General features: G+C 39.3%; 1 protein-coding gene across 1 annotated transcript in view; it reads left to right on the top strand.

The window, feature by feature from the left end:
• The window catches only part of LOC101742292 (receptor-type guanylate cyclase gcy-1), an 89,970-nt gene extending 74,937 nt beyond the window's left edge, over positions 1-15,033 (top strand). Inside the window, exons 9-15 of the mRNA XM_012697947.4 lie at positions 4,306-4,434; positions 5,101-5,230; positions 7,749-7,990; positions 9,503-9,597; positions 10,537-10,755; positions 12,568-12,659; positions 13,503-15,033. Of these exons, the coding sequence (XP_012553401.2) occupies positions 4,306-4,434; positions 5,101-5,230; positions 7,749-7,990; positions 9,503-9,597; positions 10,537-10,755; positions 12,568-12,659; positions 13,503-13,625 (1,030 nt within the window). The 3' untranslated portion in view covers positions 13,626-15,033. The remainder of the gene's footprint in view (positions 1-4,305; positions 4,435-5,100; positions 5,231-7,748; positions 7,991-9,502; positions 9,598-10,536; positions 10,756-12,567; positions 12,660-13,502) is intronic.
• Positions 15,034-15,269: the final 236 nt, after the last annotated feature.

The raw sequence follows: 15,269 nt of genomic DNA, 5'->3' as shown, positions 1-15,269 counted from the left end.
GAGGAATAGTCGTAACATGGCCGGTTTTGGAGACAAACGTGGCCACCATTTTTTTTGCAACACTCCGTGAACGAACAATTTTTGTTGGCTTTAACTCATTTTCGAACACCCAAACTCGTGACTGGTTTTTTGTTTCGGGTTCGTACGCGTATATCCAGGATTCGTCACCTGATACAATGTCGTATACAGCATTTGAGGATCCTGCGTGGAATCTTTCGAGAGTTCTGACGCACCAAGTAACGCGAGCCGCTTTTTGCTCTTCATAGAGTGAATGCGGTATCCATCGGGAAAACAACTTTTTTACACCTAATTGTTCATGCAAGATTATTTGTATTTGACTCATGCCAATGTCTAAAGTTGCCTGAATTTCGCGGTATGTCACATGTCGATCTTTCTCAATCAGCTTACGCACAGCATCAACGTTTTCTTGGGTGACTGCAGTTTTTGGACGACCTTGACGGGAATCATCACTGAGCTTGACACGTCCACGTTGAAACTCAGCAAACCAGCGATAAATTGTGGTTTTGGATGGGGCTTCATCACCAAATGCAGAAATCATCCGGTCAACACACAGTTTTTGTGTTAAACCACTTCGAAAGTCATAATAAATCATCGCTCTTGAATTTTCTCGAGTCAATTCCATTTTCTCAACGACTAAACAAGTTTCACAAAACCTCGTGACAAGACCGAAAATCTTTTTTTAAATAAATAAATGGTATTCGATTTTTAAAACCAAGGAGTTTTCAATTAAAAAGATTTTAATATGACAGGAACAGTGGAAATATTCCATTCCCGATACTTTTAGTGAAGCCTAGTAGTATAAAACAAAATCGCTTTCTTTGTCCCTATATCTGTCTGTCCCTATGTATGCTTAAATCTTTAAAATTACGCAACGGATTTTGATGCAGTTTTATTAGATAGAGTGATTGAAGAGAAAGGTTTATATGTATAATAACATCCATTAAATAGTGGAGAAATTAATAATAAATTACAGTTTCCGAAGCGAAGCGAGGGCGGGTCGCTAGTAATCTTATATACGGAAAGAGCATTTGAAGTGCTTCTAAACATTGAAAAAGTAAGAACAAATAATTAGAAAACAAACGTACAAACCTTGGTTTATCTCAAAAAGCGATTGACGTAAAATTTTGAGTCCCGGAAAATAAGAACAGCGTTTCGTATTTCTTTTGCCGAATTTTCTTTTGGCTTTGGAGTCACGTTTCGGTTTGCGGATTTTTTTTAAGTTATATTCGAACGCTAAAAGATTTATTTCGAAGTACCATAAATTCATTTTAGCTCTCCCAGAATGTACTTTTTATGGAATCCCATGTTTTAAGAGGATTCATTTTTCACATTTGTATTAAATATTGTATTTACTTTGGACTTCGCGATTTGTAGGCACAATTACAACTACATTTACGGATTAATCTATCGTATTTTATTGTTTGAATCCATGAAAACAGTTAAGCATTCGTAACTTAAATATTCGTAACGCCAGAAAGAATATGATGGCAATAAAAAACACTATATTAACAGTAAAATTAGTTTTAATTATGTATTAAGCTCTTTCAGTTTTGCGACTTCCCCCGAGATAGTATTCGTAAGATCGAAATAATTAAAGGCTTTTATGATATCTCATGAATATAATCTGTTATACTTGTATACTGGATTGTAATCTGTACTAATACTGGTATAAGTACTGTCATAGCTACGTTTCTCACTTTGAGTACTTATTTTAATGGCAGGGTTGTGTTAATTTGGTTATAATATAGATCATTTTTTTTTTATTCAAATAGTATGGTCATCCACAGTGCGTTTCTAGAGGTCTTTTTTGCCACGTACCATCCGGCTATGGAATGAGCTCCCCTCCACCATTTTTCTCGAGCGCTATGACATATCCTTCTTCATACGAGGCTTGCGGAGAGTATTAAGCGGTAAGCAGCGGCTTGGCTCTGCCCATGGCATTGCTGAAGTCCATGGGTGATGGTAACCACTTACTATCAGGTGGGCCGTATGCTCGTCTGCCTAAAAGGGCAATAAAAAAAATTGTAACCTTATATATTTGTCCAGAATCCATATTAAAAGGTTTCTTTATTCAAATAGGATTTGATATGCCTTTTTAATGCATACTTCACCATCGATTCGCAAAACAGTTTCATCATTGAGATGAATAGTCGAGAAGCTCAGCGCTTGATATAATTTCTATGGCAATAGGATCATGTCCCTACCTACAAGATGGCAAAAATTTATCGAACCAAAAGGTACCTACATCATGATCATCATCATCAGCGTATAGCAGTCCACTGCTGGACATAGGCCTCTCCAATTGTTCACCACTGAGCACGATCCTCGGCTTCTCTCATCCAGTTCCTGTCAGCCACCCTGCACAGATCATCACTCCACCGAGCCTGAGGGCGTCCTGCACTGCGTTTTCCAGTTCGCAGTTTCCACTCAAGAACGCGTTTAAATTATTAAATTATAATATATTTAAATTATCGGTTAAATGTAAATAAACTATATTAAAAAATGTTATGAATTTTCTTAAAAAATGCCAATAAACTTTTTCCCCAACCTTATACTTACACGATACAACCATCTTGCTTATTCCTACCGTGAAAAATAATTTAAAGTAACATGTTTTCGCGAGGCGTCAGTTGAAGCTCCCGTCACAAGTAACTCTTTTAATATCCCACGGCGCTACCACTTATTGAATTAGGCGAAGTATATTCTAATAAAAATGCAAACACAGATTACAACTTATTTATTCAATTCAATGTACCTATTGACATAGTTTAAAATGAATTTTGACAGGACTTTTTGGCGGGAACGCGAGCAGTGAAGTTGTGTGATTTGTTTTATTTTGTCTATTTAGGGTTTCTTCAGGTTTAAATGTGTAATAACGGTGGTTTATTAACTGTTTAATATCTGTGAAAGTGCACAAATGTGGGAAAATGAAACAAAGCTGCTGGACGTAACTTCTCGGGTTCCTCCAAAAAGTCCACTAAAAAAATCTCAGTAAATGATCACCATTTTACTGCGATTATATTTCATCCCATATCATCTCATTTCATTAAATTTCATCCCAGTTGATTAATGTCTCAAATTAATCATCTTCATTTCATTTCACTCCATATTATCATTTTTCATAAAAATAAGAATATAAAGTAAAATAAGACATGACTTAAAGGTCTTAGTTACCAGGTCATAAAATCTCTTAAAAAAATAAAAATAAATGAATTTTGACAAACTTGACACCTCGAGTTCCCGCCAAAAATACTTATTTGTCACAGACAATAAGAATTAGATTTCGAGTTAAATCATAGACAACACGACATCTAGTGGTTACGTTGAATATTTTTTTGTCTCTTTATTGCAAGAAGATTCGTGGATCAAGTGAAAACCAATAGGTGGCTCTATTTACATCATCTTATAGTTCTGAAGAGTAGGAAGACGGTTATACTCGTACTACGAGTATTTCAATTGAACTTTTTTGTGTCAAAGTGGATGAGGGCATTAACTTTCAACATTAAGCTCTGCTCTTTAACCGATTAACGTCGCATAGACCGTGAGCTTGTCAGTTAATAATTCGAAATTTTGTGTAATTGAAAAATAAAATTACAAATACTAATAATAGTTGTGAACAATTCATTTTTTTTTTTGTGAATTGGGTTTCGGTCATTCGTTAATCGACTTTTTAGCCTATCTCAGCGGTTATCTAGTTATCGTTAAAAAAACGCTAGGAGCTTACTGAAACTTGGCTGTTGGTGTCTCAAATACAGATATCAAATACAGATAAGTCGTCGTGGCCTAACGGATAAGACGTCCCGTGCAATCGTATCGAGCGATGCACCGGGTGTTCGAATCTCAGGCGGGTACCAATTTTTCCTATTGAAATACGTACTCAACAAATGTTTGCGATTGATTTCCACGGTGAAGGAATAACATCGTGTAATAAAAATCAAACCCGCAAAATTATAATTTGCGTAATTACTGGTGGTAGGACCTCTTGTGAGTCCGCGCGGGTGGGTACTACCACCCTGCCTATTTCTGCCGTGAAGCAGTAATGCGTTTCGGTTTGAAGGGTGGGGCAGCCGTTGTAACTTACTTGAGACCTTAGAACTTATATCTCAAGGTGGGTGGCGCATTTACGTTGTGGATGTCTATGGGCTCCAGTAACCACTTAACACCAGGTGGGCTGTGAGCTCGTCCACTCATCTAAGCAATAAAAAAAAGATAATCGCCAAGAACTCCAACGTTATAATAATATGTACATATAAATTATGAGACTTGCTGAATTTCCTCTTTCAGGAACACCAAAATTCAGGTCAATAGCTCCGTTACCCTGTCACAAACAGGCCTCACAGAATACATCAATAAAACCGAGGAGAGCTTACACAAGCTGAATATTGTACAAGTGAAGCTTTGGGGAAATGTAAGGTCAGTATATAAGCGGGTCGTAGACGCGATCAAACTTTAATTCGCTAACGCAATATTCATATTTTGATAATGTTCTAACCGTTAGATATAGCTCAATACAAAAGCCACATATGTAAGAATTCGTGTATTGTGTTTTATTACCATAACCCTGTTTTGAACAGCGAGTATCGGGATTCCAAAATTTCAGCACCGCTTCAACAAATTCCACAAGATTAGCATCGGGTAATAAAAAAAACCAAATTCGCCATATTTGTGACTACACACCGGTACATTCCGCATTTGCCGATTTCTGTCAAAAGCACTTTTGGGGATTTAACGACATAGGGAAGATCTATTATCGAGCCGGTGAAATTGCTCGGTAGACCAACGGTCCAAATGTTATTTGGAACTTGTATATGTACCTATATAAAGCTTATCGTAAGCGAGATTCAGACATCTGTCAAATATCTTAGGTTGTATGATAACTATCGCCACACACTCATACGATCTGAGTTGAAGAGGGCGACGGGTATTCTACAAAACCGATTGAGATCTTAATATAGTGTTCATAGTAGTAACATAACATAGACATCAACTAGCCACGCGAATGAAAAATACTTAAGAGTATTTTGTTTTGTTATTTAAACAGCTTATGTTCTTGTTGAATGATGATGCTGTGGTTTCCAGGGATACTGTGAGACGCGAAATGAAGTCTGCCAGGCGTTCTGTGCTCCTGTACGCGGGTGTTTTAGTCACTGTACTCATCACGTCGGCTGTGCCCTTACTGCTTCTCAGACACGTGGTTTCAACGTTAGAGGTAACATTGAAATGCAATAACTGTAGAGTAGATGTAGAGTAGATGTAAATACTTGAAGGTTTTTTTTATTATTGCTTAGTTTGGTGGACGAGCTCACGGCCCACCTGGTATTAAGTGGTTACCGGAGCCCATAGATATCTACAACGTAAATGCCGCCACCTACCTTGAAATATAAGTTTTAAGATCTCAGTATAGTTACAACGACTGCCCCATCCTTGAAATCGAAACGCATTACTGCTCCACGGCAGAAATAGGCAGGGTGATAGTACCTACCCGCGTGGACTCACAAGAGGTCCTACCGCCAGTAAAAAACAATGAATGTAATGGAGATTTCGAACTCATGTATTAATGTGAATGACAGTCAATGAGCGAAGTGGCGGCTTATAGGAATTATCATGGTATAGCAGAAGTTAAAATCAAATAAATTATTTTTTGTTTGAATAGACTTTACAGGCATTTTCAAATTGTTTAAGAGGAATTAGCAAAGGGAATATCTTCCACCGAGCGGATAACATTGTTCAGCAAACCGACGAACCAAATGTTTGTTGTTCTTAATTTGTAACTATGCAAACTAATCATGAAAGGGTCTTGAAGCTGATTCGAGTAGGTATTTGTTAAATATCTATAGCTGCCGCTAATGTGCAATACATTTTTTTTTATTGCCCTTGTAGGCATACGAGCATACGGCCCACCTGATGGTGAGTGGTTACCGTCGCCCATGGACCTCAGCAATGCCAGGGGCAGAGCCAAGCCGCTGCCTAACGAACCTCGAACTAACAAGCGGTGAGCTGGGACCGATTGGGTCAGAGTCCAGGAAAGACTTAATGAGACCAATAATAACCAAAAGTTGATTGAAGGTTGAAGAAGAAGTGTAAAAAAAACTAATCTATACTAATATATAAATATACAGTGGTTTTTACGGATGTTCCGTTATAACTACTGAACCGTGCATCCGATTGACTTGAAATTTGGTATCCATGTAGAAAATACATGTACTTAATGGATAGGTTTATATTTATATGAGTGTTGGACTCCCTACACCAGTTGCGGGAGCGTTACTGATGAGAATCTTTGTGGGGGTGAGAAATGATAATGTTAATTTTAAATGCCCAGCGAAGCGGACGAGTACGGCTAGTAGTCTATAAAATCAGGATAATATTAATAAATTAATCTATTCGCCCGACTCCGAGGACGGAGATTGCCGTCCGGGGTCAATATGGTACGTCATTTCGTATTCAAGGTCCCGGAGTCCTCCTTGTTCTTCTTGCCTCATATTTATAAAATAACATTTTTCATAAAACGAAGGCTCTCTTCCGAGTGGAAGTCATAAAACGCGTTTTAATTAAAATGCGGATGTTGAGGAGAAACTAACATCAATATTAAATTTTACGTTCTTGAAATTGAAATTAACATTTTTTTTATATATTTTTTTTATATATATTATCTAACTATACTTGAGACTTTAGAACTTGTATTTCAAGGTGGGTGGCGCATTTACGTTGTGGATGTCTATGGGCTCCAGTAACCACTTAACACCAGGTGGGCTGTGAGCTCGTCCACCCATCTAAGCAATAAAAAAAAAAATAGTATTTATTATAATTTAGAACGGCTGAACCCTAGTTTTGTTTTAAAATATTTCTCTATGGTATAAAGTTGTAGACAATTAGGGCATCAGAGTGCAAGAAAATAGACGCGTTTGAAATGTGGTGCTCAACGCCTGTCTACCATCTGTTTGCAACGCATAATGCGCTACTTTGGCCACGTTGCCCGCAGACAACTTGGAACGTCTGATGGTCATTGGAAAATTAGAAGGAAAACATCCTAGAGGCCGGGGCTCCAAACGTTGGACCGACCAGATCTCCGAGGAAACCAGCGGACCACTTAGCGCTGCACTACACCAGGCAACTGACCGGAACCGATGGAGGCTGGCAGTCGACAAGCTGAAACGGAGTCACGATCCTCAGCAATAAGGGAGCGATGGAGAAGAAGAAATGTGGTGCTAGAAACGAATGCTCCGAATTCCGTGGACGGCCAAGAGAACAAATAAGTCTATTCTAGATCAGCTTCGAATCCGAGTCATGCTCTTAGCATCCTTGCTACCGAAGGATCCTCAGCTACTTCGGTCACATAACCCGCCGACAGCTGGATAACTTAGACAAAGAGATTTCGACGGGTAAGGTGGAAGGAAATAGACCACGCGACCGATCAGCTAGCCGCTGGTGTGACCAAATAATCACCTTAACTGGGCTGTCAGTCGCAACCGCCCCACGAGAAGCTGAGGACTGGTTTACTGGTGGTAGGACCTCTGGAGAGTCCTCGCGGGTAGGTACCGCCTATTTCTGCCGCGAAGCAGTAACGCATTTCGGTTTGATGGTTGGGGCAGCCGTTGTAACTGTACTTGAGACCTCAGAACTTATATCTCAAGGTGGGTGGCGTATTTACGTTGTAAATGTCTATGGGCTCCAGTAACCACTTATTACCATCTAAGCAATAAAAAAAAACTATTCGTATTTTTCAGACATTCACCCACTCATTAAACATGAGTACGGAGAAATTGATAGCCGAGAAACAGAAGAGCGACCTCTTGCTCTCCCGGATGCTCCCGCTGCCAGTTCTGCGGAGGCTGCGGGCACAGAGGACGGTGCCGGCTGAAGCCTTCGACGCGGTCACCATCTTCTTCAGCGATATTGTCGGCTTCACCACCATATCTGCGAATAGCACGCCCATGGAAGTCATCAACATGCTGAACATGCTCTATAAGTGAGTATTGAATGTATTTCACGCACTATTTTCATGAAAATAATCTAATCTATACCAATATATATAAATCTAAAGTGGTTTTACGGATGTTTTGTTATAACTACTGAACCATGCGTCCGATTGACTTGAAAATAATCTAATCTATACCAATATATATAAATCTAAAGTGGTTTTACGGATGTTTTGTTATAACTACTGAACCATGCGTCCGATTGACTTGAAAATTAGTATCCATGTAGAAAATACATGTACTTAATGGATAGGCTAATATTTATATGAGTGTTGGGCTCCCTAATAATAATGACAATAAATAATAATGTTAATTTTAAATGCCCAGCGAAGCGGGCGAGTACGGCTAGTATGTAATAATTCCAATTAAAAAACACTAATAGCGTTTTTTACTATTTACGTGTGTCTTAAACACAATTGAAATCATTTTAAATAAATACCATTTGTTATTTATTTATTTATTTAAGGATTACCGACAGGGTTTACAGTAAGACATAAAATAACATTGACATGTATAGAGCAATTGATAACTGCAACTCTAATTATAGGCAATCACAGCATGCATTACATTAATATATTAATAGAGATTTAACAATACTATTAATAATAATAAAAAATTAAAAACAAAAGAAAGACAACAAGGGCAGTAATACCCGAGTACTCAGACCAAGGCTGAGGCTGAGGTTCAACAACAACTTTTTATAATTTTGTTCTTAAATATTATATTATTTATTATTATAATATGATATTTAAATTGTTAATACAAATGCAAATTATATAATTAAAAACGGATGAAATAAAAGAAACATCAAAAGAAACAACTAAGGGTTGGCGGGCCAAATCCCTTGGCAGGACAGGCTGCGCCGAAGTCACGGGATGTGCACATAAGGGCAATAAGGTTTCTATGTGTAGATGAACTCTGATGGTATTGAGTAACCCTCTATCCATCTATGACGATACAGTGTAATGGTAAGATTAAATCGAAACAAGATTATAACAAAAACAACTCTGAAACACAATTATTTAGATGTGAGAGCTTATGGCGTTCATGAGTCGATTGGTCGAAGAAGTTGGCGACATTAAAATAATGTTACGCGCTGGGGTTCGGGATAAATAAAAAAATTGTACCGAATTATAATTTAACACTGTAATAGCACTTATAACTTATAACACTCAACAAATACTTTAAAACTCTCAATTCGCTTCTTCCGCTTCGCTTCAGGTGATCCGTTCGCTGTTTCGTTTCGAGTAGTTCCGATTACTGACTGACTGCGTGCCATCTCTACATAGCTTTTAAAGTCGAGATGAAATCCTTAGAATCGTCGAGAATATTCCAGAAAATTCTAGTATTGTGTTTCCGCTATGTGACAATAGATGGCGTTGTACTTCTCGAGTGTTCTAGATACTACTAGATACTTCCTTATTCGTTCGACTATTCGACGATAGATGGCGTTACTCTTATCGGCGTAACAATAGGTAACTACAATTTAAATTCTCTTGCAGATTGTTTGACGAGAAAATATCTCAATACAACGTTTACAAGGTGGAAACTATAGGAGACGCGTATATGGTGGTCTCTGGTCTGCCACAGAAGAACGGTGAGTGTGCAGTCTTCGATGGATCTGAAAAATTTGGGCATTTGCGCTTTAACTGTTTGTATTGAATACAAAATTTAAAAGGTTTTTTATTGTCTGAATATGCTTACGGTCCATCTGGTGTTATTAATGCCTATAGTCAGCATAGCTTGCGCAGAGTACTACAGGTAAACAGCGACTTGGCTGCGCCCCTAGCATTCCTGATGTTCATGGGCAACGGGAGTCTCTTACCGCGAGAGGGGCCATACAATACTACCACCAGCAATTACAAATATCAATTTTTTAATTATATTTTACAAAATGTTATTCTTTCACCGCGGAAGTAATTTATGAACATTTATTAAGAAAGTACTTTCAGATGCCTGCGAGTTTTGAACACTCCTGTCCGTATGTCTTATCCTGTAGGGCAGTGGTTCCCAAACTATTTTGTCTACTGCCCACTTTGAGAATAAATTATTTTTTAGCGCCCCAATTTTTTCACCTACTTAAAAACCACTATAGCGAGAGCTCAGTCGGTGTCTAAAAGTCCTCCTAGATGAAATTACAAATTGCTTCCCAAGCCTCTACACAACGCCTCCTTTTTTCTGGGTCTCTAACCGCCCCCCTTTAGGCTTGCAGTGCCTACAAGGGGGCGTTACCGCGTACTTTTTGTTTTTTATTACATAGATTGATGGACGAGCTCACAGCACACCTCGTGTTAAGTGATTACTGGAGCCCATAAACATCTACAACGTAAATGCGCCACCCACCTTGAGATATACGTTCTAAGATCTCAAGTATAGTTAAAACGGCTGCCCCGCCCTTCAAACCGAAACGCATTACTGCTTCACGGCCGAAATAGGCAAGGCGGTGGTACCTACCCGCGCGGACTCAAGATGTCCTACCACTTTGGAAAGGCTGCTAATGCCTTTGCTGCCTAAAATGATACTGTGATATATCCAGGCAGCCGTCACGCGTCCGAGATAGCTGACATGTCATTGTCACTGGTGAGCAGCGTGGAGGAGGCGCGGGTACCGCACCGTCCCGCCGTGCCTCTACGAGTGCGGGCCGGTGTCAACACGGGCCCGTGCGTCGCCGGCGTGGTCGGGACCACCATGCCGAGATACTGCCTTTTTGGCGACACCATCAACACCGCCAGCAGAATGGAGTCTACTGGCGAACGTAGGTTCAATGATCCATCTGTGACGACTGTTTTAATCGCCGAGTCCACGTGTTGGGTCTTTTTTTATTGCATAGATGGGACGAGCTCACATTCCATCTGGTGTTAAGTGGTTACCGGAGCCCATAGGCATCTACAACGTAAATGCCGCGACCCTTCAAACCGAAACGCATTACTGCTTCACGGCAGAAATAGGCAGGGTGGTGGTACCTACCCGTGCGGACTCACAAGACGTCTTACCGCTAGTATTTACGCAAATTATAATTTTGCTGGTTTTATTTTTATTACACGATGTTATTCCTTCACCGTGGAAGTCAATCGTGCACATTTGTTAAGTAGGTACTAGGCTGCACTAAAAGTATCGGGAATGGAATATTTCCACTGTTCCTGTCATATTAAAATCTTTTTAATTGAAAACTCCTTGGTTAAAATCGTATACCATTTATTTATTTAAAAAAAGATTCTCGGTCTTGTCACGAGGTTTTGTCAAACTTGTTTAGTCGTTGAGAAAATGAAATTGACTCGAGAAAATTCAAGAGCGATGATTTATTATGACTTTCGAAGTGGTTTAACACAAAAACAGTGTGTTGACCGGATGATTTCTGCATTTGGTGATGAAGCCCCATCCTAAACCACAATTTATCGCTGGTTTGCTGAGTTTCAACGTGGACGTGTCAAGCTCAGTGATGATCCCCGTCAAGGTCGTCCAAAAACTGCAGTCACCCAAGAAAACGTTGATGCTGTGCGTAAGCTGATTGAGGAAGATCGACATGTGACATACCGCGAAATTCAGGCAACTTTAGACATTGGCATGAGTCAAATACAAATAATCTTGCATGAACAATTAGGTGTAAAAAAGTTGTTTTCCCGATGGATACCGCATTCGCTCTGTGAAGAGCAAAAAGCGGCTCGCGTTACTTGGTGCGTGAGAACTCTCGAAAGATTCCACGCAGGATCCTCAAATGCTGTATACAACATTGTATCAGGTGACGAATCTCTGGATATACGCGTACGAACCCGAAACAAAAAACCAGTCACGAGTTTGGGTGTTCGAAAATGAGTTAAAGCCAACAAAAATTGTTCGTTCACGGAGTGTTGCAAAAAAAATGGTGGCCACGTTTGTCTCCAAAACCGGCCATGTTACGACTATTCCTCTTGAGGGACAAAGAACGGTTAATGCAGAATGGTATGCTAGCATTTGTTTGCCACAGGTCGTTTCTGAGCTCCGCAAAGAGAACTGCAACCGCCGCATCATCCTCTATCACGACAATGCGAGTTCTCACACCGCGCACAGAACAAAAGAGTTTTTAGAGCAAGAAAACATTGAATTATTAGACCATCCGCCGTACAGCCCCGACCTAAGCCCTAATGATTTCTATACTTTCCCTAAAATAAAGAATAAATTGCGTGGACAGAGATTTTCATCACCTGAAGAAGCTATAGACGCCTACAAAACGGCCATTTTGGAGACTCCAGCTTCCGAATGGAATGGTTGCTTCAATGATTGGTTCCATCGTATGGAAAAATGTGTAAAATTTCGAGGAGAATACTTCGAAAAGCAATAAATACATTTTTAAATAGTAATGTTGTGTCACTTCGTTAATTCCCGAAATTTTCAGTGCCGCCCTCGTATTTCATATAGAAAATAAATAGAAAAATTGGTACCCGCCTGCGGGATTCGAACACTGGTGCATCGCAAGATACGAATGCACCGGACGTTTTATCTTTTAGGCCACGACGACTTTCTTATTTCTTCACACATTCCTCAGCTAACCACTGGAATACTATAATTGTATGCTATGTATTTTTCACAGCTATGAAAATTCACATCTCGGATTCGACGAAGAGAGCCTTAGACGAGTTCGGTACCTATATCACTGAGTCCAGAGGAATTATTGATATTCCGGTACGTGTTTTATAACTGATTTACACGGATCCAGTACACGGTGAACATAATTAATAAACAGTGCTATTAACATGTGTCCAGTCAATAGTAAATATATATTAATTCAAGATCGTATAACAAATATTTCTTTATATTAGGTGTCACAAACAGGTTTACCAACTGTCATGGTTGACGGTGACCGCTCCCCACCACAAGGAAGTAAGCTTCCATTTAAACGTAATTGAAGACATGAAAGTCACTTTAAATTTATTAAAAAAAAGTTAAGAACACGTGCTGGAAAAGGCGTTTTCAAACGGCGAAGTAACATAGTAACAAAGTATGCTATGTGAAATGAAGTATAAACTATAAAAAGCGTTTTTATTTTTTTATTGCTTAGATGGCTGATAGAAGAGAATGGAAGAGAAAAATTAGCTGTGCCGACCCCACATAGTGGGATAAGGTGGAGAAAAAGAAGAAGAAGATGGGTGGACGAGCTCACAGCCCATCTGGTGTTAAGTGGTTACTGGAGCCCATAGACATTTACAACGTAAATGCGCCACCCACCTTGAGATATAAGTTCTAAGATCTCAGTACTATACTGAGATACAACGAATGCCCCACCCTTCAAATCGAAACGCATTCCTGCTTCATGGCAGAAATAGGCAGGGTGGTGGTACCCACCCGCGCGTATTCACAAGAGGTCCTACCACCAGTAAACTCACAAGAGGTCCTACCACCAGTAAGTAAACGATAAGCGTGTTATTTAAAGCTGTTTATCGTAAACACTTTTTTGTCCTGCCCTAAATTAAAACTGTCCGTGTGTGAAATGACAGGTCGTTCTAATTGTAATGTTTTTAACTCCAGGGCAAAGGCAGCATGGAAACGTTCTGGTTGCTCGACAAGATCGGAGGAGTACAAAGTGAGAGTCCGCGGTGTCAATTCAACGACTACGACCACAATTTACTGGAACTCATAATTAAATCTTAAGTCACGTTTCTTGGTTGAATATTGTATGTACGAGTATATAAATGTGATGTTTGAGGAATATAACGCGAAAATTTAAAGACATAAATAAAAGAGATTCGACAATTTTCAGATTTGACTTTAGGATTCAGATACGGTGAAATAAATCCAGCTTCTATGCGACGTCGACAAATTTGTGTTGAAAAAATCATATGTAAATAAATTTACGTACTTCTAGCTATATATTTAGATTTGTGAACCATGAAACGAATTAAGATATTATATTTATATTATTGGTCTATTTTTAAGGGATCGATTGTAACTATTTCGTTTTACCTACCTATTCGTTGGTAACATTAGGGGCTATTTCAACTTCGGGTGGAATGGTGAGCTCACGGGCTCAACCTGAGGAGATTTGCTAACAATGGCCCTAGCAAGTGCAGTTTTACGCAGAATCTACCACCGGATCGGAAACGCGACCAACTGAGACGATCCGGCAAGAAACTCAGTGGGCTGTGTCTATGGGGAAACTATTCAAGGTTTACCCCTGTCTAGTACTGCAAACAATTCCGTTTGGGACGTATTTTGTGTTCCCAGCTTTTTTGTTCTTTATTTCCTACCAATTCGATGGTAGCCTTAGCTATTCCAGCTACGCGTGAACGGTTAAGTGACCTAACACTGGCCCTAGCAAGAGTAGTACCTCGCAGAATCTACCACCGGATCGGAAACGCATTACCAGTATTAAAGTTCTCGCAGTAGGGAACAATAGGGAACCGGACAGGTCTGACGATTGAAAATAAGCGCGCACCAAATTTTGCGAAGCTTGGCTGAACTGACACTTCATCATATTTGATGTCGTTTGGAGTCGGAATGTAAGTTGAAGGAACCATAAATCATAGACTAATACAAAACGATAAGCCACACATGACATCATGCGTTGTAATTGCTGATAAACTTGACGGGATAATTTAGTGTTATTTGATTTTATTTTGTGATTGGAAATGTTATTTAATACAAAATTTTGTTTGCAAAGAGTATAATGAGAATCTATATATTAATACGTGAAGCAAAAACTTTGTATCCCTTTTTACGAAAATTGCGCGGACGGAGGAGTATGAAATTTTCTACACTTATATAGAATATAGAGAAGAAGTGCACAATGCTAATATTTTTTTAAATTAATGCATGAAAGATACATTAAATCAATAAAGAAAACATTACACACACTACATACCATGTATTTGACGCACACACGCATGCATACCTACTATTTATTGTCAAACTTTTATTCTTGACGTTTGTGGTTATATTATAAATATTGTTTGTTTTTATTAATATTTTTCTATAGTGTAGTCTTGGCGAAATTTGTGATTAAAGAACTATAAATAGTCTTTGAAAATAGAATCATAATAGTGTACAAACTTATAATTTCAATTAATTATAGTCGAATTTAACTCCGCCGTTGTCGGTCCCAAGCCCGAATGAGAAAGGAGGAGGGTTGGTGTGGACGAAACCTACCCATGCCGCAAAACAGTCAACGCCGAATATCGGGCGGCGGTAACTAACCCGACATCCCTGAGCGGCCCTAGCGTCCCGGGGCGGTAATCAGTAACCGTGAGGACCTAAATACCCTCTAAAAGTCTGACGCGGAAGGACGTGGGAACCCAC

The sequence above is a fragment of the Bombyx mori genome, chromosome 8 (genome assembly GCF_030269925.1).
Source record: "Bombyx mori chromosome 8, ASM3026992v2".
Classification (NCBI taxonomy): domain Eukaryota; kingdom Metazoa; phylum Arthropoda; class Insecta; order Lepidoptera; family Bombycidae; genus Bombyx; species Bombyx mori.
The sequence above is the reverse complement of the archived record's forward strand: the minus strand, read 5'-3'. Positions and strand labels throughout refer to the sequence as shown.